Source organism: Spermophilus citellus (assembly GCF_964194105.1).
Source record: "Spermophilus citellus genome assembly, chromosome: 3".
NCBI classification, from domain to species: Eukaryota; Metazoa; Chordata; class Mammalia; order Rodentia; family Sciuridae; genus Spermophilus; species Spermophilus citellus.
In genome coordinates this window covers 218,636,131-218,657,509 of record NC_138184.1, presented here as the reverse complement: position 1 = coordinate 218,657,509, position 21,379 = coordinate 218,636,131, and the positions used below count along the sequence as shown (strand labels likewise).

Genomic DNA, 21,379 nt, shown 5'->3' with positions numbered 1-21,379 from the left:
GAATGCCTGTCCCATCCCATCATTGCCAATACAAAAATTAAAGTTTTGAATTTTTTGGCATTCTGATGGATTGAAATAATACCCCAGCATAGTTTTTATAAGCATTTTTCTTCTTATAAGTGAGGTTGAGCACCTATAAGTCATTTGCATTTTCTTTTCTGTCAGCTGTTTCTAGCCTTTGCTACATTTTATTATTGTTCTTGACCTTATTAATTTCTAGGAGTTTGCTGTATAATAGGGAAATTTTCTCTTTGTGATATAAATTGAAAATATTTTCCCACTTTCATTTGTTTTTTATCACTTTTTTCTTGTATTGATATTTTTTTTCTTTTTGTGACTGCTAGATTTGGAGTCATAGCTAGCAAGGTTTTCCAACCTAGTGATTAAAGAAGACTAAAGGCAACATGAAAGAAGAGACTTGTGTGACAGAGCATGAGGAAAACTGAATTAAGTCTAGGCAAGGGTAAACTTCTTTGTGGCTGTGACTAAATTAACTAGAGTTGATTCTGCAATGCCTAACCTGTGTTGTATATTTTTTCAGACTTCTGATGTCCCAAACTTATTAGTATTTCATCTACAACTCTTGCCTTCAATATCTAATTGGAGTTCTATTATTATTTCTTATTAATCAAAAGACAGCAATTAACTATTTTCTAATTTAAAAAATTAGGATAAAAGGGAACTAAGACATGTAACCATATTTTTGGACCTAATGTTTAGATCTTGATTTAAACAAAGCAACTATAAAATGTCATTTTGGGGATAGTTGTAATTTGAATATAAAGTGGTTATTAGTATATATTAAGGTATTATTTAATTTTGTTAGATAATGGCATGGTGATTGTATATTATGTTAATTTTTAATTATACTTTATCAGTTAATTTTTAATTATACTTTATATCTGTGGGTAAAATGTTATGTGGGATTTTTTTTTTGAGACATTTCAGGAAAAAGAAAAGTATTAGTGGTAGGGGATAGGGAATAGATGTAACCATGTTGCTCAAATATTGGTAACTATTGAAGCTGAGCAATGGATACATGGGGCTTGTTATTCTCCTTTCCATTTGTGTCTGTATTTTTAAAAGTTTCCATAATGAAAAATTTTAGAGCACTAAATACAAAATTAACATATACTATAATTATTGTAGAAAACTTGAAAAAATAGAGAAAAGCCTAAAGGAAAAAGATCATGCTTTCAGGTATATCTGCTGTTAACATTTTGTTATCTTTTCCACATGTATAAATATATACACATACATTACTTTTTTTGAAAAAGGATTCTGATGTTGAATATTTAAGTTTTGTAACTTGGTTTGTTAACCTTTCACTGTATTATGATTGATAGTTCTCAGCATTATTTTGGTGGTTTCACAGTATGTCAATATACAGAGATAAATCACAGTTTAACTATTTCACTGTTATTGGGATTTTAGGTTTCTTGTTTTTCACAACTCATAGATATGAGCATCCTGTGAGTAAATGATCATTCACATCCATGCATACTTCTTTAGGACACCTTCCTAGAAATGGAATCATTGAGTCAGAGCATGCACACATACACAGTATAATTTGATGCAAATTATAATTTAGCCTACAGAAAGGTGGTACCATTTGGTCCCTGCACCAACAGTAATGGAAATGCCTGTTTTTCTGTACTTGCAAAGCCAGAAGGCAGACTTGTTCAGATCCATAAGGAACCCACCAGAGTGATGAAGTGCAGTCGCTGCACAGAGGCATCTCGGGTTTCTCCACAGTATGAATTGTTGCAGGATGCATTAGGAAAGGCAGGGTTGGTGCATTGAGCATCTGCATAGTTGCACCTGCCTGTGATTTATCAGTGAAGTGGATGTGAACTTAAAGAGAACCCCAGTGTCTCTGGTCCTTCAGAAGAATCTTTAATCTGGTTCAGAATCCTGTGGTTTCAGCTCTGTAGCATATATTGAGCCAGTTATTACTAGTTTTTACCATATGGTGTCTCTTGGATGCTTTCTGCAGATTGCTTGGCATGGATTTCAATGTGGTACTTTCTTAATCTATGCATTCTAATATGTTCTTTTACATGTTCTTTTACATCTTGTTTGAAGATCAATTTGTCTTGAAGCACTGTCAGCCTTACTTATAATTTTTGGTTTATCTTGTATTGTTTGTTGTAAAACCTGCAGTGTATTTACATTTTGAGGCTTTCATACAATAGTTGTTAAATCCAGGAACTGCCAATTATACACACACAAACACACACACACACTTGTATATAATATATATATATAATTTGTATATACATGCATAAATATAAATTATGTTATATATATTTATGTTATATGCATATACACATATACACATATGTATATAACATAAATATATATAATTTATACACACACACACATATAAATAAATAAATCACCCTTGATATCGCCCCTTTTAGATCAAAACATACAGATTCCTGGTGTTCTTTTTAGGGAAAATGGGTTCTAATGAAAACACCTTTGAACTTATTAGTTGTCTGTAATTTTCTATTAGTTGAACTTTCAGCAACTTGACACACATCCTTGAGGAATAACTGAAAACTGTCATCCTTTCAGAATAATTAGACATAACTTTGCCACCATGGATTTTCTGTGTACTCCAAGAACATTTGTAAGAGTGTCAGAAATTATTAGAAGCACCTCCTAGTCATTATTGTATCACCTGGCTAGTGCAAAGCTTAAAACAAAATGTATAGGAACCCACAAAATTAGCTATCTCCCAGAAGAACTCATTTTAGCAATTATTTTTTAATATAGTAATATTATTTTTTTAAATACAAATTTTCCTGAAGCCCACCAACCAAGAAAAAGCCCAGGACTGGATGGACACACAATTGAGTTCTACAAGACCTTTAAAGAAGAACTAATACCAGTACTTCTCAAACTATTTCATGAAATAGAAAAGGAGGGAGCACTTCCAAACACATTCTATGGGGCCAATATTACCCTGATTCCCAAAACAGACAAAGACATCAAAGAAAGAAAACTTCGGGGGTTGGAGTTGTGGCTCATGGGTGGAGCATTTGCCTAGCATATGCGGGGCCCTTGGTTCGATCCTCAGCACCACATAAAAATGGATGCAATGAGGGTGTTGTGTACAACTACAACTTAAAAAATAAATATTAAAAAAGAGAACTTCAGACCAATATTTCTAATGAATATAGATGTAAAAATTCTCAATAAAATTCTTGCAAATTGAATACAAAAACAACAAAAAGATAGTGCATCATGATCAAGTAGGGTTCATCCCAGGAATGCAAGGTTAGTTCAACATATGGAAATCAATAAATGTAATTAATCACATCAATAGACTCAAAGATAAAAATAATATGATCATCTCAATAGATGCTGAGAAAGCATTTGATAAAATACAGCATCCCATCATGTTCAAAATGCTAGAAAAAAATAGAAATAACAGGAACCTCAACATTGTAAAGGCTATCTATGCTAAACTCCCAGCCAACATCATTCTAAATGGAGAAAAATTGAAAGCATTCCCTCTAAAAACTGGAATAAGACAGGGATGCCCTCTGTCACCACTCCTGTTTTAGCATAGTTTTGAAACTCTAGCCAGAGCAATTAGACAGACAAAAGAAATTAAAGGGATATTGATAGGAAAAGAAGAACTCAAAATTATCGCTATTTGTGATATGATGTTATACCTAAAAGACCCAAAACATGCCACCAGAAATCACCTAGAACACAGAGATGAATTCAGCAAGGTAGCTGGATATAAAATCAACACCCATAAATCAAAGCCATTTCTGTACATCAGTGACAAATCTGCTAAAAGTGAAACTAGGAAAATCACCCCATTTGCAATAGCCTTAAAAAATATGCTTGGGAATATTTAATAAAAGAGGCGAAAGACCTCTATAATGAAAACTACAACATGCTAAAGAAAGAAAGAAGACCTTAGAACATGGAAAGATCTCCCTTGTTCTTGGGTAGGCAGAATTAATATTGTCAAATGACCATACTACCAAAAGCACTGTAGATTCAAAGCAATCCCAATCAAAATCCCAATGGTTTTCCTTATAGAAATAGAAAAAGCAATCATGAACTTCATCTAGAAAAATAAGAGACCCAGCATAGCCAAAGCAATCCGTAGTAAGAAGAATGAAGCTGGTGGTATTACTATTCCTGACCTAAAACCATACTACAGAGCAGTAGTAACAAAAACAGCATAGTATTGGCACCAAAATAGACCTGTAGACCAATGGTACAGAATAGAGGACACAGAGTCTAACCCACATAACTTCAGTTATCTTATATTAGACAAAGGTGCCTGAAAGTATCTCAACCATCACCTTGATATTGAGTGCTAAGTCACTCTGGAGTGGAGGGTAGAAGAATAGCTGGCCTATCATTTGTTCAGTGGAAATCTTTGATGGGTTTGTTTTAGTTTGGAGTGAGTCATGTGGCAGGTTGGTGTGTGGAGGGGCAGTGGGTATTGCCTGTTCTTAATTACTGTTATTCCAGGGTCAACCTAATTAGGAATGCCTCTCTTACTTAGTGGAGCTGTATTGTGTTTCTTTTTCATGATTACATAGAAATAAGATACCAAGAAAATAAAAATGTGCTAAAAGGGGTTGAGGTCCTCTTATTCCTTCCTGTATTGGTTTGCTGGGAATGTACAACAAAGTATCAGAAACTCGGTGGCTAGAGCAACAGTCTGCAAGGTTGGTTCCCTGTGAGACTCTGTTCCATGCCTCCCCTCTGGCTACTGGTTTTGTTGGCAGATGTTGGTGTCCTGGGCATGTGACTGCGGCACCCGCCTTTCTCCTCATCCTTAGGTGCTGGTGTGTGTACCCAAGTGTGTATTCAAAGTTCCCCTCTCTAGAAGTCTTACTGGATTAGGGATCACTCTGATGAATTTGTAGCTTGGTTACCTCTGTAAAAGCCCTATCTAAAGAAGGCCACCTCCTGAGAATCTGGGGATTAGGATCCCAGCATATTTTTTTTTGGAGGACAAATTTCAACCACGAATATTCCCAGTGAACAAAGTGCTTCAACTTGGGAGGCAGCATTCTGCATTCCAGATGATCTACTGCCTCAACTTTCTGGGATTTGGGGGTCTGTTAACAGGGTAGCTGACCCGAGTAAAGGAGAAGACCAGGGTGGGAGGAGAAGAGATTCTGGCACGTTGTATTTCTTTATTACTTGATGTGAATTTTTAAGCCCTCAGTGATACCCAGTAATAACTGCTTTCCCTTACTTGGGACACTGAAGGGGAAGCTTCTCCCTGCTCTTTTATAACAACAATGAGAGCAAGCAAGCATGAAGTGTAAACAAAGAGCAATTTTAAGCAGGGAATTTGTGATCTTCCGGGTTATCCTTCCTCACAGTGGACAGCCGTCCTCTGGGAAGCAGCACACAATCTTTAGCATATTTTGCTCAAGAACAATAGATGTTAGCCATCGCCTGTTAATTTGTTTCCCACGAGAAAGAGAAGGCTTTACATGTTGCTCTCAGGGTGGCTCAGGCCCCTTGTGTGAGCTTTTTCCTAGGATCTTCTGTCACACCAAGGGAGGCCTCAAGGCAACCTCAAAGTGCAGATTTTCTGAGTGTCCCCTTGCCTTTAACCCTGGGGGCATGGGTTGAGCTGCATGCCACAGCCAGAGCTGTTCTCACTGTCACGTTTGTGTGTGTCATGCAGGCACCAGCTGGAGATGCCAGGACATTACTCTCATCTGGCTGCATTTTATGAGGACAAGAAAGGGGTGCTCCACGCTGGTCCTGGGAGAGGCAGCAACCTGCCCCCTGTCTACTGGCTGCCCTCCATCCACCGCTACATGTACCCTGAGATGAAGGTGAGGCTGCCACACTCTCACACCATCCTGGATGTGGGTCTGGGAATAGTTGTTGTAGATTACTTGTTAATTAATAAGGAATTTGTGTCTTGGGCTCATGCAGAAAGTCTGCTTTTGATACAATTGGTTATAACATAGCTTTTGGGTTCACTTAAAACCTAAGGCAAGTTATCTTAATCACTATGCCTTCTGGACACTTCTCATAATGCAAAGCCAAGTGTGATAGACATGCCAGTCACGCTGGGCTCCTAGGAGGGAAAAAATGGATTGGATTCTGTTGGTTGCATCAGATACTATAATGCCAGACATGACTGAAAATGAAAAGTTTGATAAACAGGTATATTTTTTAGTTACAATATTTTTAATATTTTCTGTTTTTCCTGTAGCACTTTGCTTTCAGTTCTAGAATATATATTGTTTATAGTCAACAAAATACAAAATGTTAGGTGTTTAAAGTTTACAGAGATGACTAAGAACACGAATTCCTTTATCTGCCTTTTGCCTCCTTTGTGGTTGATCACAAGACAGTTCAGTTGAAACCTAGAGCTCCCCTCTTACAGGAATTATACATGAGTTTAAGAGAGAAGCCATCTTGGAAGAGGAGTTGGCCCCTGAAGCATTTGTCTAAGTGGAAAGTGAGGGATGCTAACTCCAGACTGAGAGAAGGCATGAGCGACAGTGAGCCATGGTCTACCACTGTCTCAGCAGGTTTTGTGAACAAAACATTATGCTGGCAATTTATCTGTACCTGTCACAGTACTCCTTGTTTTGTTTTTTAATAGGTGCAGTATATCTTTATGATTATTTTTTAATCCCTGTTTTCCACCTAAAGCAATCAAGGCTCAAAAAGGTTCCATGATTTTCTTTAGGCCTTACAGTTAGTAGGAGATAGTGCAGGACTTATGTTTACATAGGACATGTGCTAAAGCCAGTGCTCAGTCTATCCTACTTCACTGCCTTTGCGGAGATGTGGATATGGGAAAACACAAGACAAGCTCATGGGTATGAGCAAACTTGTCTGGGATTAAATTTTTATGTCACCTGGTCATAAGAGAAAAGGCTGGAAAGATAGATTGGATTCAGATTGGGAAAACTTTAAATAGTAGGCCATGGAATTTGAACCCTAAAAAGTAACAGTTAGGGTCTTATCAGGAAAGCAGAGACCACATTAAGTATTTCAAACTAATTCAATGTAGGGAATCAGTAAACAGGAGTTGGAAGCCCAAAGGAATAGGTGGGACTGAAGCTGGTCCTTACCATGGAAGATGAGCCTGTCTTTTACATCTGGGCTTTCAATGCACAGTCAAAGCCAGGGCTGGTGTTGAGCCTCTGCCTCCTACAACATTGATTGGGCTTCATGATGTTTGGAAAAGTTCCATTTTTTCCATTTCAAAGCAGCAGGGCATGGTCCTTAAGCAGGGTTCTTGGAGAACAGCATCTTCCCTTTGCTATGTAATACCTTCTATTACTCATAGATTGCTGCATAATAAATTACTCAAGAGTAAAACTTGAAAGAGTACATATTTATTACCTTACCGTGTCTGTGAGTCAGAAATCCAGGCATGACTTGACTGGGTCTTCTCCTTCATTGTCTTTTGTGATATTGCAGTTGAGGTGTCAGCTCGTATTGGGGTGTCATTAGAAGGTTCAACAAGAAAATTAGCCACTTCTAAGCTCCTGTGGGTATTGGTAGTATTAGATTTCTTTGGGGATATTGAACTGAAGTCCTCTGTACTTGCTGGCTGTTCTTAGTTATGGGATTTCTCCGTATGGCAGCTTGCTTCATCAAAACCAGCAAGAAAGGGTTGGTTAGCAATATAGATGCCAGAATCCTTTGTAACCTAATCATGGAAGTGACAACCTGCCATGTAGCCATATTCTCTTGGTTAGAAGCAAGTTACTCCAGGGGAACAGGGAATTGCATAAGGCTATAAATACCAACAGGATGGATCCACAGGAGCTGGAGCAACAAAGGGGAGGGGGTGTGTCTATGAGAACTGTGGGAGCTTGGAGGAGGGGCCTCAGCACAGCCCGTAGTTAGATCTCTGAGGGTAGCACTGTACTCCTGATTCTTCACCTCTCAGGGGCATGAGAGTGCTCAGAATTGTTGGAAGCTGGAGTCAGGTGTCTTTTTCTGCTGCAGAGAACTTCCTTCCTTCCTTCCTTCCTTCCTGCCTGCCTTCCTGCCTTCCTTTCATTATTGCCTCCCGTTTACTGGGGGTCCAGTAAATGGAGTTTTCAGACTTCTCAGTCCTATGACATGGGCTGAGAGACAGAAATGGTCTGAGGGTGATCAGGGGCATTCTGGGCTTGTCTTGATCTGAACCCTACCCCTAATTATGTTTCTTTTGAGGGAAATTGCGGTGGGCTAGTTCCAAAGCCATGGGGAAGTGACCAACATCTGACCTGAATGTCCCTAGATTCCTCTTCCCAAGAGGCCAAGAAGGAAGGATAAAGGGAGAAAAGGGAAAACTGCCATATGCTTTAGCCCTATTGAGGGCAGCTCATTAACATACCAATTAAGATCCAAGGAACTGGGCTGGGGATGTGGCTCAAGCCATAGCACGCTCGCCTGGCATGCGTGCTGCCCAGGTTTGATCTTCAGCACCACATACAAACAAAGATTTGTGTCTGCCAAAAACTAAAAACATAAGTATTAAAAAAATTCTCTCTCTCTCTCTCTCTCTCTGTCTCTCTCTCTTTAAAAAAAAAAAAAAGATCCAAGGAACTGCAGAGAAAAGAGTACTTTCATAGATTATAGATGTCTTCTTATAAAAAAAAGTCAGCATATTAAAATTAAAAATACATGTACTTTTTTTTCCAGCAGTTCACTTCTCAAGGTGTCCTCTAGATGTAAAACCACCTGAATGATGTATGTGTAAACATGTTTAATTCAACACTGCTCAGGGTGGTAGAAAACTAGAATGCCCATATAGTAAACAGTTATTGTGGATAATGAATTAGAATATGAGATGATGATTGGGGTGGCCTATTTGTTTGAGAGTAGCAAGGGGCAGAAAACTGAAAATTGATATAATCAATTTTAAAAATATTGATAGACTTAGGTATAGATACAGATATACGCATCCCTGAGCATGGAGAACTATGGATGGTTGTATACCAGGTTATTAATATATATATGACCTGGGGGTGAGGTAAAGCATGGAGGGGAGAAGAGGGTAATCCTTAGGTATATAAAAAAGAAAAGAGCCAGGAGGAGACGGCAGCCCTAAAAAAGTGCTATACAGTCAGCCTTTTGTGTCTGTGGTTCTATATCCACAGATTTGAGCACTGCAGATTGAAAATATTTTTTTGAAAACTGCATCTGTACTAAACACACATAGACTTTTTGTCATTCTATAAATAATGCAGTACAACAAATATCACATGGTATTTACATTCTCTTAGGTATTATAAGTAGCCCAGAAATACTTTAAAGTATACAGGAAGATATATGCAGATACTATTCCATTTTATAAGGTATTGCACATCTACAGATTTTGGCATCTGTGAGGGACCATGGAGCCAGTCCTCCACAGATACAGAGGGAAAACTGATATGATTCCATTCTCCATTTATGGAAAATCACACACACACACACACACACACACACACACACACGTGTGTGTGTGTGTGTGTGTGTGTGTATATGGTCATATATATGTATATATGTAAATATGTATATATATATGAATATAGAGATTTGTCTATAAGCATTTTACTGAAATATAACATTTATGGGAACAAGTTAAAAATTATAAGTATATAGTTTGATGAATCTTTTCAATGTGTACTCATATATAAATAAATTTTAAGTGATTTTTAAAGTAGGAATCAGATGTAAGACTGTTGTGGAAGAAAATAAAATAAGAACCTAGAATGGAGGAAGAGGATGGAAGCCTCTGGACAGGTCCAGTGAGTGGCTGTTCACTGTACCATAGGGCAGTGGAGGGATGAGGGCAGGATGCAGTTCCAGGAGCAAATGGATCCCCAAGTGGAGGGCATAGGACGTTGAAGGTGGAACCCCAGGGTTTGCCAGCAACGGATAGGGAGTAAGAAGAGGATGGGGTTCTGGCTTGGAAGATTGGAGGGAAAACATAAAAACTGAAATTGTAGGCATTATGCAAAGAGAATTCTCTGTGAAAGCCACAGAGGAGTGAGGGTGAAAAAAGGGAAACATTTAAATTGAGCAGGAGACAAGTCTGTCTCATGCTTTTGTACAGAGTCAATGAGGGGTGTGAGGTCTCGTCAGCTGACTCTCATGAGTGAGGCGGTAGTAAGCCCTTACAGAGATTTCTCTTACAATGCAAACCTGTGTTCTTGAGTAAACAAATAAACGAGATAAGAATTGACTAAGGCTATTGGTTTGTGGACTCTCTGATGCAGGACGCACTGGTGCAAGCCTGGCCAGGCCTTCCTGAGTGGAAGCACGTTAAGGGCTTGGAGAAGCCGGAGGGAGGGAAGGTGGGGAGGATGGGCTGTGTTTCAGCTCCCTTCCTGTCTGTTGCTGTATGACTGGGTGAAAGGTGGTGAGGAGAGTGCTGACCACACTTGGTGCCTTTCCTCCTGGTGATTTGGATGTGCTGGCAGAGGAGTAGGTAGGTCACAGATAGAGCATGCTCAGTGGAGGGCAGCCTTTCACCACAGCCTGTGGCAAGTGAATGGTCAGTGCCTTGGAAAGGGAAATGCCCATCCCAGTCATCTAGGTGCAGTCTTGGAGGGCCAAGGACAGCTCTGGTCTTGGCTGGCAGAGCACAGAAGCCTTCTCAGGGCTCAGGTATTTGGTTTGGCCCTTTCCAAGGGCTCTCAGTCCTTAAACCCCAGCCCACAGCTCTGACAGGGCTGCCTTTCTTCAGGACTGCTCTTTCCTGCATCACTAGTGGGAAATGACGGCTCTTCCGTCTGACACTTAGGCATGGAAATAACCTGCTGGAAGGCTCACCAGGCACTTGGTTTGAACTTTCTGTTCTGTAAATGACCTAGTGGTCCCTGTATATGGGCCATTCCTAGTTGCTAAGTATTTAATGTTTTGCCTCAGGTGGTCCTTGTAGCCATGCGAGGTAGGTGATGGCCTCCCTGTTTTACAAAGTAGGAAAGTGAACTAGGTAAGTGAGCTATAAGAATTTAATTTAAAAAAATAAATAAATATGGGTAAATTGCAGAAAGAGCAATAGAAGGAAGGGAACGGGGTTGGGGAGAGGGAAAAGGAAGGAGAGGTAATGGGATCTGATTAGAACAAGATATATTCCATGCTTATATATTTATGTTAAAATAGATTCTACTATTATGTATAACTAAAGAGAAAAAAATTTAAAAAAATAAATTTAAAAAAAAGAAAAAAGAAAAGTGAGCTGCTCTGTCCAGGCCTCCCTGTTAGTGAATGGGAGAGCTGGGACTGGATTCAGCCTTCCTGGGGACAGAGCTTATCCTCTTCACCTCTCCGATACTCCTGGATGCAGGCTGTCTCAATTCACATGAAAAGGAAGGGTCCTGAGGGTTCCCAGCAAGTGACCCTGGGGTTCCCCCTGCCTGTGCCCCCTGTAGACCCCTTGCTTTGCACAATAGCAGGCCACCTGGGGCTCTAATCTGGGACAATGTGCTCATTATTTTATTATGGTACTTAATTAATATTTTGAATTGAATTTTCTCACTGAAGCATATTTTCTCTTCAGAGATACTGTTATTTTTGACTTTTAGGAAGTCAAATTCACCTTTATTTCCTCCATACTTTCTCCTGAGTAATTAATGATCTTTAAACGTCAACATATCAGCAGAATAAACATACTATAGAAATTCAGTTTAAAGATAAGACTTTTAAAGTGACAAATATTTTGTGCAGGAATAACCATCTGTTATTGTTTGCTTGGACTTTGGAGTTTTGGAGTCAGCATTGGAAATTCTTCACGTATTTCTGACCAGCTCTTCCTTTTTCTCCTCTGCCCCTTTTTATTTTTTCAGATTACACACCCAGCTGGCTGCATGTCTCAGTTTATTAAGTTCTTTGGCGAGCAAATCCTCATCCTCTGGAAATTTGCCTTACTTCGAAAGCGCATTTTGATATTTTCTCCCCCTCCTGTGGGCGTTGTATGCTATAGAGGTAACTGAAGCCAAAGTCAGGGTTCTCCCTAAGTTCCCAAAACATAGACTGCTGGAGTCTCTCTCTTGTTGATCAAATTTGAAGAGTCTGGCCCATATCAGGGGGGTTTTGAGACTGGGAGTGGCCTGACTGGATTCATATGGAACCTGGCAGCAACGAAGAACATGCACTGGGTGACACATAAGTAGCCTTTGGAGAGAGAAATGTGGGAAGGCAGAAAAGATGGATTCTAGATGTATATAAGATAAACTTGATAAAACTTTCCTGATTAGGTTGTAAAGGTCCTGGTGTATGGGAGGGCATAACAGGAAGAATCTGTGATAACAGGGAGGTGGAGCCACCAGAACCCAGAAAGCATGGCGGGAGGTTAGTTGGGCAGGATTAACCTGGACACGATGAAGGTGTTCTGCCTGTGAGTCTTTCCTGGGGAGATGTATGCCAGGCACTTGAGTAGTGGGTTCAGAACCTCTGGGGGAAAGCTGGGCTGGAGATGGTGATTTGAGAGTGTTGTAAGGGCTGTCCTGATAACCAGGGGATGGGGCGTCACTGGGGAGAGTGTGTGAACAGCAGCATGCCAGGCACAGGAGGTGGATTAACAATTGTGGAAGATGTTCCAGGGGAGATGGAAGTGTCAGAAGAAGGGTGGGGGGACTGGGAATGAAAGGGTTACAGTAGGTCAAAGTCTTGAGAAGGGGGAAGGTCAACAGGGACAGAAAGAGTGCAAAGTGTGTGTGTTGGATTTGGTAAGACATTGCTTGTGTGACCTTGAAGAAGTCAGGTTCTACTGTGGGAGACTTGCCCTCAGTCTCCTCAGAATGCCAGGACCACCCGGTTACTGATGAACCAGGCTAGCAGAGAACAAAGCCCTTCATAGTTCCTGTGTTACTCCACTTCCTGTTGCTAAAGCAGAATGCCTGGGGCTGGTTAATTCATACAGAAGGAGGTTTATTTTGTTTCATGGTTCCGGAAGGCCAAGAATATGGTGCTGGCATCTGCCTAGTTTCTGGTGAGGGTCTCATGGTAGACAGTGGAAGTGGGTATACATGGAAGAGAAGCACAGGAGAGAGAAGTTCCAGGCTCACTTTATGACCAAATGCTCTGGAGATAACTAACCCACTGCCTTGGGAACTACATTAATGCCTTCATGGAGGTGAAGCTCCCATGAGAGGATTCACTCTTAGAGGCCCCACCACCTCGTGGTACTGATACCTTGCAACCAAGCCTCCACATGCGTTTGGCTGGGACAGACCACATCTAATCCATAACAGCTTCCTCTTGGGCTACAGTTCAGAGAAGGTGTTGTCCAGCAGGCTTCGGTGGAAGAGGGACATGGGGGGCGAACTCTTCTCACCTCCTCCATCCTCCAGTGTACTGCTGCTGTTGCCTGGCCAACGTCTCTCTGCCTGGCATCGGGGGCACCATTCCTGAGTCCAAGCCCTTCTTTTATGTGAACGTGGCTGACATCGAGAGCCTGGAGGTAGAGGTGTCCTATGTGGCCTGTGAGTATGGGGACCTCCCCTCATGCTTCCCCTGTGTCCCAGTCCCTCTCTTCCTCCTTGTCTCCTTGCTTCTCCAGTGGGGTAGGGCTGGTGACCCTGCAGGGTTCCCACCTGCTTAGCCTGGGGTTCCGCAGGCACCACAGAGAAGATATTTGAAGAGAAGCGGGAGCTGTACGATGTTTATGTGGACAACCAAAATGTGAAGACACACCATGGCCACCTGCAGCCCCTGCTGAAGATCAACAGTGCCGACAGGGAAAAGTACCGGCGGCTTAATGAGCAGAGGTAGGGGCGGAGGCGGGCTGTGCCTGTGGATGCAGCTGGGCCAGCGCCACACTTGAGAAGGAGGGCTGGGTGGCTTGGGGGTTCCGCCCTTCTCAGGATCTCCCTGGGGTCTCTGTGAGTCTCACACCTTCCCTCCTGGTGCATTCCTGCCAGGGAGATAGAAATGAAGGGGATCCCTGCATGTCGCCCTTATAGGAAACGGGCAGATACATGATTTCTCTCTGACTGGCTTTGGAAACTCTGAAGCCTAGGGACAATTATACTAGCTTCCAAAACCTCCCCAATGACCTTGTTTATGTTTGGAACCACCATTTATTGAGCATCTATACTGTATGGATCACTGTATTTGAAACTTGCTTATGCATTATCTCGTGTAGTTCTCAGTAATTTGGTTACCTGTGAGTTAAATGGGATCATTGTCATCCCCATTTGATGGACAGAGGAAGGATTACCACTTACTTGAGGTTTCCAGGGGCAGAACTGGCTATAGACCCTGGAGTTTTGAGACCATGTCCTGTGCATCCTTTCCTGTCCCTCCTCTCCTTGCCCCAGGATGGAGGCCTGCTTTGATCAGTGCTGCTTCCAGGAGGGTGTGGCCCACTGCAGATGCTTGGCCACTGGTGGGTGGCTGGGCACCCGTTTGATGGTGGTCTCTTCCCCAACAGGCAGATGCTATTGTATTCCCAGGAAGTGGAAGAAGACTACAACCCTTGTGAGGAGGACCTCTTTGTGCTGTGAGTCTGCCCGGGCCAGTGGCTGTGGGTCTCCCTGAGAATCCCTTCAGCATTGACTGCTTTGGATGACCTGGGTCCCTCCCATGTCACCCACGGCAGTCCAGCATTGCTGCCAAGGGCTATTAGAACTGGGCTCTTTACAGAGGCAACCTGAGCCCTAAAAGGCCATATAGGGAAAGAGGCAGGAACAGGTCATTGAGAGGAATAGGAGGTCTGGGATGTGCCTCTGCTGGGCTTTTGCATTCAGACATCTCCACTTAGAACCTTGGTGCTCCTCAGGGCTCAGGGACTTCTCATCTGTGGTTTCTTCTGAGTAGAGCAGTTCCTCATGCTGAGTGTTATGGGTTTTCTGAAAATTGAACCATGGAATTGAATGGAATCTTCCCCAAGATCTGATGGGGTGGCCTCCTGGCCTGTACACCTGGAGCACTGATTGCAGGGATAAGCAATTTTAAGAGAAAATTGAGAAATAATCTCTCAGCTTCCTGTTTGGTCTTCCTGTGCCATGTGCAGGGATAAGGGTGAGGAACAACACTGGACAGTTAACCAGCTTTGATGGAAACTCCCTGTGGACATTCCTACAGTGGCTCCTGATGCTCATGGCGTACTTTCTAAGGCATGCACACTGTAGATGTGCAGGTATCCAGGAATCAAATGGGGCCACTGTCTCTCAAGGTTTGACACAGGCCATGCATGGCATTTAAAATTCTGAGCACCAGAGCTGCTTTAGACATTAGAAACCTCTGTTGACTCTGGGAGCTCTAAGCTGGACTGCTGTACCACAGCTTAAAGAGACAAGTAATGGCTCTCTGAACATCACTCATTTATTTATGTGGTACCATGAAGCCATGACTCTTAACTCTTTTTCTAGGCATAATCCCTCTCCCCCAAAAAAGAATAATCAAAGGAGAACACACACCCAGGGACTCAGTGCCAGTCTCAGTGGCTATGACTCACCTTCCCTTTCTCCCTTAACCTCCCCACTTCCAGTGCTGCTGGCTTCAGAATAGCCCCGTGCCTACCCCCACTTCAGTGCCCACATTCTTAGTGGCCATTGTCAGCCATGGTGGGCTGTCCACAGAGGCCCAGGGCCTTCTGTTCTCCAGTGAGGATTCTTGGCTGCCATCTAGCATAGCCTCTCCCGAGCTCTGAAAGGTGAATTTTAGCTTCTTACTTGAAATCTTGACCTCAGAACTATGTTATCAGGCCTTGTGTTTTCAACTTTCTCTTCCTCTTATGACTAAGCAGGAGAGGAAAGCAGGAAATAGGGGCCCCTCCCTAGGGCTATATTTAAATCGCTAGTGACTTCCCTCTTAACAGGAAAGTGGTGTTGGCAGCAAGGCCAGCACCACTCAGAGATCTGCCAATCATCCTGTGACTCACACCACCAGGCTCTTGCTAACCTTAGTGGTACTTTAATAACTGTATAATGAAACTTTGACCCTGTTTTCTTCTTTTAAAATGTATTTTAGTTTATTTTTGAAAGCTTTCAAAAGTCAATTCAACAAAACAGTATAGTTTAGATTCCTGTGTGTGGATTATCTGGTGAGCTCTTTCGTCTCTCCTTTCCTCCCTTTCCCGTCTTGTGAATGCAGGTTTTTCCTAGAGCAAAACAACCGGATATTTCAGACTTTGTTGGAGGTGTCTGCCAGTCAGGACAAAACTCTGACAGCAGAGCATGCCAGGGGCATGGGCCTGGATCCCCAAGGAGACCGCAGCTTCCTAATGGACCTGCTGGAGGCCTACGGCATTGATGTCATGCTGGTCATTGACAACCCCTGTTGCCCATAGGATGAGTGACATGGGAGGACTGGTGAGCCACTCACAATGGTGAACATAGCCTGGAGTGTACCCCAGGCCCCCAACGACCTGTTTTTAATTATGGTGACACAAAGGAAGATTGTTTATACTTTCCAACAAATGTAACTTTTGCAAATTCCTTTCTTCCCTTTTCCCTAGAGATAATGTGAGATGGCCTTGATTTGTGCTTCCTGCTTTGGTAGGATACTGAATTCTAACCACCATCTCCCGGAGCTGCTGCTTTGGGTTTAGTCTTTGGAGTTCTGTCACTATGAGCAGGCTGAGCTCTGAAAACAGTGGGGTGGACTGCTCAGAAAGTCTGTGTGTCCTTGTCCCTTGATGCATTCAAGAAGACAACCATCTGTCCAGTGTGGCCTTAGATGTTCATCTGCCTGAGAGCAGAAACTAACCAGATGACTTTTCAAGATCATCAGGTTCTATGAGTCAGTGGTCTTGGGATCAAAAACCTTTTCCTTAGGGCAAGTCTGTGTCTTCCTTGTTCACTTGAATAGGGACCACAGAAAGGGACAAAGGGATGTTTTTGACACCAGATAGCTTCTTTAAGGACCGAATGACAGGGAGAGGTTTCTTATTGGTCAACTGAAAGCTACACTCATAGACTGAAGCCTTTAAACTCCTCCTAAACTAAGTGAATGATGGGCACTTAATGTAATGTGCTCATTCTTTCTCTGAATCCCTTCTCTTAGGTTGGGTTGGCAAATTCCAGGCCAGTGGTGGCCTGGAGCTCCCAAGAAGATATATATTTCAATTTAGTCTCTTAAGGGCTAAATATTTTCTTGGAATAACTTGGGTGTTTTTAGAGGGTAGAGGGGCAGATGTTCAAACAGGCTAGAGAACAAGCTCTAAGTTTCTTCATCTGGATGACGGTTCCCTGGAGGCATTACCAGCAACCCCCTGATGCATTGGATTCCTAAATCTAGCCAGGACCTGAGCTGATTGACAGAGGTTGGAGCCTGATGTTAATAAGACTGTTCGCCAGTCTGGAGTGCTCACAAACATCTTTTTAGCAGGCTTAGTGATTGGGTCCTGAGACCTAAAAGATTTGTTGAAGAAAATCTGACAGTGCCTTCCCCTCAGGGAGTGGTCAGGAGCCCTCAGGTGTCAGTCCTAATCTTATCTGCTTTCTTGAATGGTCTGGGATGGGTCCTGTAGTCACCTGCCTCTTCTCTTGGGATGGGTTACTTGATGGCTGCCAGCTTGGGTGAAAGGACACTTGTTAACCATAATCAGAAAGCCAGATTCTGTGAGTAAAGTTTAGGTCTTCTGGGGCCATCGTTAAGGCTTTTGACCTGAGATCCTGGATTTTTGGTAACCTAACTTCTTCCCCTTCACCCTTCTGTTATTGGGATAGCCATCAATGCATCATACAGGCTGGTGTAGACAGCAGAGAAAGAACCTTCACATGGATAGGTTATGTGTCTTATCAACTCAAGGTTCTTAGGGCTATTGCTTAATTTAAAAGTATTTTTCACTGTAGCTCCTTGATACAGAATTCAAAAGTAAATAAATTCACAAGTGGAAATGCAAATACAGTGACTAATCACAGTAGTATCTTATGTAAATATATAAATAAGATTGGGCGTTGAGAAGTAATATGTACAACTAACACATTTTCTCCTTTGCATTGTGGATTCAGTCATCATTCCAGTATCATGTTTACAAAAGAAAACACACCTGTGCCCAGAGGCTGATGCTTCACCTGCTTCCCCTTTATAAGCAACCCCCTCCACTTGCCTTGCAAAGCTCGTGGGGTCTTTCTCACTTGGGTCAAGAAGTGGATACTTGTAGTGGTACCCTAGGGTTCAGGGTTTTCTAAGTTGAAGGTGGGTGGCTAGAGATAGGCATAGGGGGGATTCTTCTAAGACACAGGCAGACCCTATCTCTGGAATTGGGGGATTTGCTAGAAGGACCCTGTCTGAATACTTTGGCTCCAGAGCCTTCTGTATGTGAACGCTTATGTGTCCTGTGCTGTTTTAACTCCAGGCTCAGAAGTGCTGCTGTAAAGACAGCAAGGTGAGAAGGAAGTTCTGTATTTTCCTTTGAATAGAGCCAGGGCTGTGGCAGCTGTCTGTCTGGTCTCTGACTTGCTTGGGCTCATGAGGAAGGTGAGGGTATGAGTGTGGGAGGCCCAGAGGGGAATGCACCGAGGCAGTGCTGTCCTAAGTCATACGGGCCTGGACTAGCTGACCCCAGAGCAGAACTTCTTGAACTTCTCCTTCAGTCCTCCTCTGGCTTCCTCCTGACGCAGCCTCTGCTTGACTGAACAGCGTGAGCCCTTCACTCACTCCTTGCTGTGTATCACCCCAGCTATGACCTGGGCTACGTGGAACCTCTTGCTTCCGAGGTCACCTTTTGAAGTTTTGCTTAGTACCAGACTCTGCTGCTCCCACATGGGAAGTTAGCAGGCACAACCATATCATTTGCTACAAGTTTCCTCTGGGGGGAACTTGTTTTTGAAGTACTAGGCAGGAATCTCTCTACAGTGACAGCAGAAGCTAGGAGCCATGTGAACCTGCTTTTCTGTCACTCTTTAAATATATTCTGAAAAAAAAAAAATCTGCTTTTGTTTGAAAGAAGTTGGCCACATCTTTCCCTGCTTAGGTCTAAGCTTAGTAGAGGCAGTGTTATCACCTCCACTGACCTCAGGAGCAAGGCTGTATGGATCCTTGAGCCCTCTGCTGGTGGCCCTCGCCTGTCCCTGCATAAGATACCAGACCCTGCTGGGGAGCTCTGAGCCTGATCTTGTGCCCCCTATGGACCACCTGCTGATTTGTGATCCTAGGGCTGCCCAATCATCCCTAAGTGGAAAGAGTCCTGTGGGGACTGGAATCAGGATTGGGATTTGTTTATATCCGCGTTAAGTAGGACAAAGGCCTGTTAAAGTGAATGTTTTCAATTTTGTAGGCTCAGCAGATAATAAAAAGAGTCAGATCCTGCAGGACTTATATACTACCAGACTAAAAAGTATGCACCAAATCATTGATTAGCATTTGCTTTGGCTTTAAATATGAAACTGTCCCTAGGCCTGGCCTGGATCCATTCCAATGTCAGCATCCCACCTGGGACCTGTACAGTTCTGAGTACAGTGAACTAGAAGGCATCTGCCTCCCACACCCTCCATCCATTCTGGTATCTCTTCTCCTATCTGGCTAAGGAAGAGAGGCCAAACTCATTAGCATATTGATAGAAGTAATTTACATAGGAACTTACATCTTTAACTTATCTTTTTATAAACCGTGTGAAGATCATGATGGAAAAGATAAAAGTAGCACACAGATGCAGATGTTGCCTGATGTCACATGTGAAGATCCATGTATTCTGTAACTACCTGTGATATTTTAGCTAGAAGATAAAGATAAATCGTAGCTAAGTCATTGTTTTTATTCTGGTGGCTAGAGAATGAACTTGATGTCTTGATATACTGAAAGCCCTTCAAGTACTATAAAAATGTGAAATTATTCACCTTTCCATTGAGGCCTTCAGGGAACATTTCATAAAGGGTGGTAAAGAATTAACCTTCATTGGCAGAACATCAAACTTGGAGAAAAGGCAGGGACCTCAGGGACTGTTTTTCTCCTTTGAAAATGCATTACCCAGAGAACTGATTACACTCCAAGTCTAGTGTAGACCATTCCTGGAGAGGCAGACTAATGAGTGGATGGTGTGTAAGACAATGCTCAGCTTGACAGCGAACATGAAAGACCAGCATGCCTGCATGGGCTTCTCTTTCCCTGTTAGGTTCCAGGTTAGTAAGCTTGGAACCTGAGAGATACCTACCACCCTCCCCCCCCCCACCCCTGCCATAACTTGCAGCTATGTCTGTGGTGAACATACTGCAGACCTGCCAGCCTACATTGGCAGGGCAGGCCCCACCCTTCTCATTTCAGGAAAATCCTTCTCTGATTCAGGTGGGGGAGGGGAGGAGTTAAGGGCTCCTTTTACTCCCAAATTATTAGTTTTTACTATTTCATTTTTTATTACTAATATACCTCTGTTCCCAGGAGCTATTGGAGCACTAAATGTTGTGGGAAAAGGCTAACTGTGAATTAAGTTTATGTTTTTCTTATAAGAAATGGAAGTTTATTTTTATATTGATGTTACTATGTGATAAACTAAGTATGAAGATGTTGAAATGGAAAGAGATTTCAAAATTATAATCCTAGAAATGGGCAGCTTTCTAATTCCGTAGTGGTGAGACCCTTAGAAACGTTGTTTCGGAGAGTGAAAAGGACATTGTGCTGTGTGATCTGAACAGCACTCCAGGAGATGAACTTGACAGTCCCAGGAAGGATGACACACACCAAGCTTCAGCAGGACTCTAGGACAGAAGAGGGTAAATGTGATCCTTCTGATTAGGCTCTCAGTCACCTGGAGAGAGGTGGGAACGGGAGGAGGTTTTAAAACTAGCACTTTACTTATTTTGGAGGGCTGGAATTTAGGGGTAGATGAGGTAAAATTGCAAATTTAGAAAGGGATTAGGAATTTTCTACTGCTGTATAGACATCCAATGATGGTGAACTGAAGCCCTGCTTTCATCTTTTTAGAATTTATTGTAGAACTTCAGTATAGCATGGGCTTTTAGAGATACTATACCCTAAGTTCAGAGAGTTTATTTAGTACCATAGTAGGAAGGTGTTAATTATGTTTGTTATAGAATGCCTTTTAGACTAATGATGAATATATACTTTGCTTTCTAAGAACGGTTGAAGGATATGGGTAAGGTGGAATATTATAAATTGGTCAGAGATGATCCACAAAATGAAAAATTCACACAGAGGTAACAGCTGGTTACAAGTATATTTGACTGACATTAGAGTGAAACTCCTTTGGGTAAATTAAGCAAAGCTGAAGTATATAAAAGATCTGAAGATGGCATTAGGAAAAGTTTGGGCCTAGCATATGCACAGCTGCCATCAGTGGGGAATGGCGAAGACTCTGCTTCTGATGAGTCTGGATGGGTGACCCGTGTGGGGTGGGTGGGGAGAGGCAAACAAAATGAACTTCCTATATTACCCAACGCTTGTTGGCTAAATTTCTACATAACCTTTCCTGGAAAAGAAACAGTCATGGCCCTGGAAAACCTGTTTTTTCTGAGTTAGGATCAGC

The 21,379-nt window shown here is 42.4% G+C and overlaps 2 protein-coding genes across 3 annotated transcripts in view; one reads left to right on the top strand and one right to left on the bottom strand.

Annotated features, from left to right (window-relative positions):
- Positions 1–18,665, top strand: part of DENND11 (DENN domain containing 11) — a 45,800-nt gene extending 27,135 nt beyond the window's left edge. For both annotated transcript variants that reach the window (XM_081283026.1, XM_081283025.1), the window contains exons 4-9: positions 5,684–5,837; positions 11,796–11,934; positions 13,302–13,433; positions 13,568–13,718; positions 14,384–14,452; positions 16,048–18,665. In XM_081283026.1, coding sequence (XP_081139152.1) covers positions 5,684–5,837; positions 11,796–11,934; positions 13,302–13,433; positions 13,568–13,718; positions 14,384–14,452; positions 16,048–16,243 — 841 coding nt within the window. In that variant the 3' untranslated portion in view covers positions 16,244–18,665. The remainder of the gene's footprint in view (positions 1–5,683; positions 5,838–11,795; positions 11,935–13,301; positions 13,434–13,567; positions 13,719–14,383; positions 14,453–16,047) is intronic.
- Positions 18,666–18,820: 155 nt separating this feature from the next.
- Positions 18,821–21,379, bottom strand: part of AGK (acylglycerol kinase) — a 97,200-nt gene continuing 94,641 nt past the window's right edge. Inside the window, exon 17 of the mRNA XM_081283027.1 lies at positions 18,821–19,615. Coding sequence (XP_081139153.1) covers positions 19,612–19,615 — 4 coding nt within the window. The 3' untranslated portion in view covers positions 18,821–19,611. The remainder of the gene's footprint in view (positions 19,616–21,379) is intronic.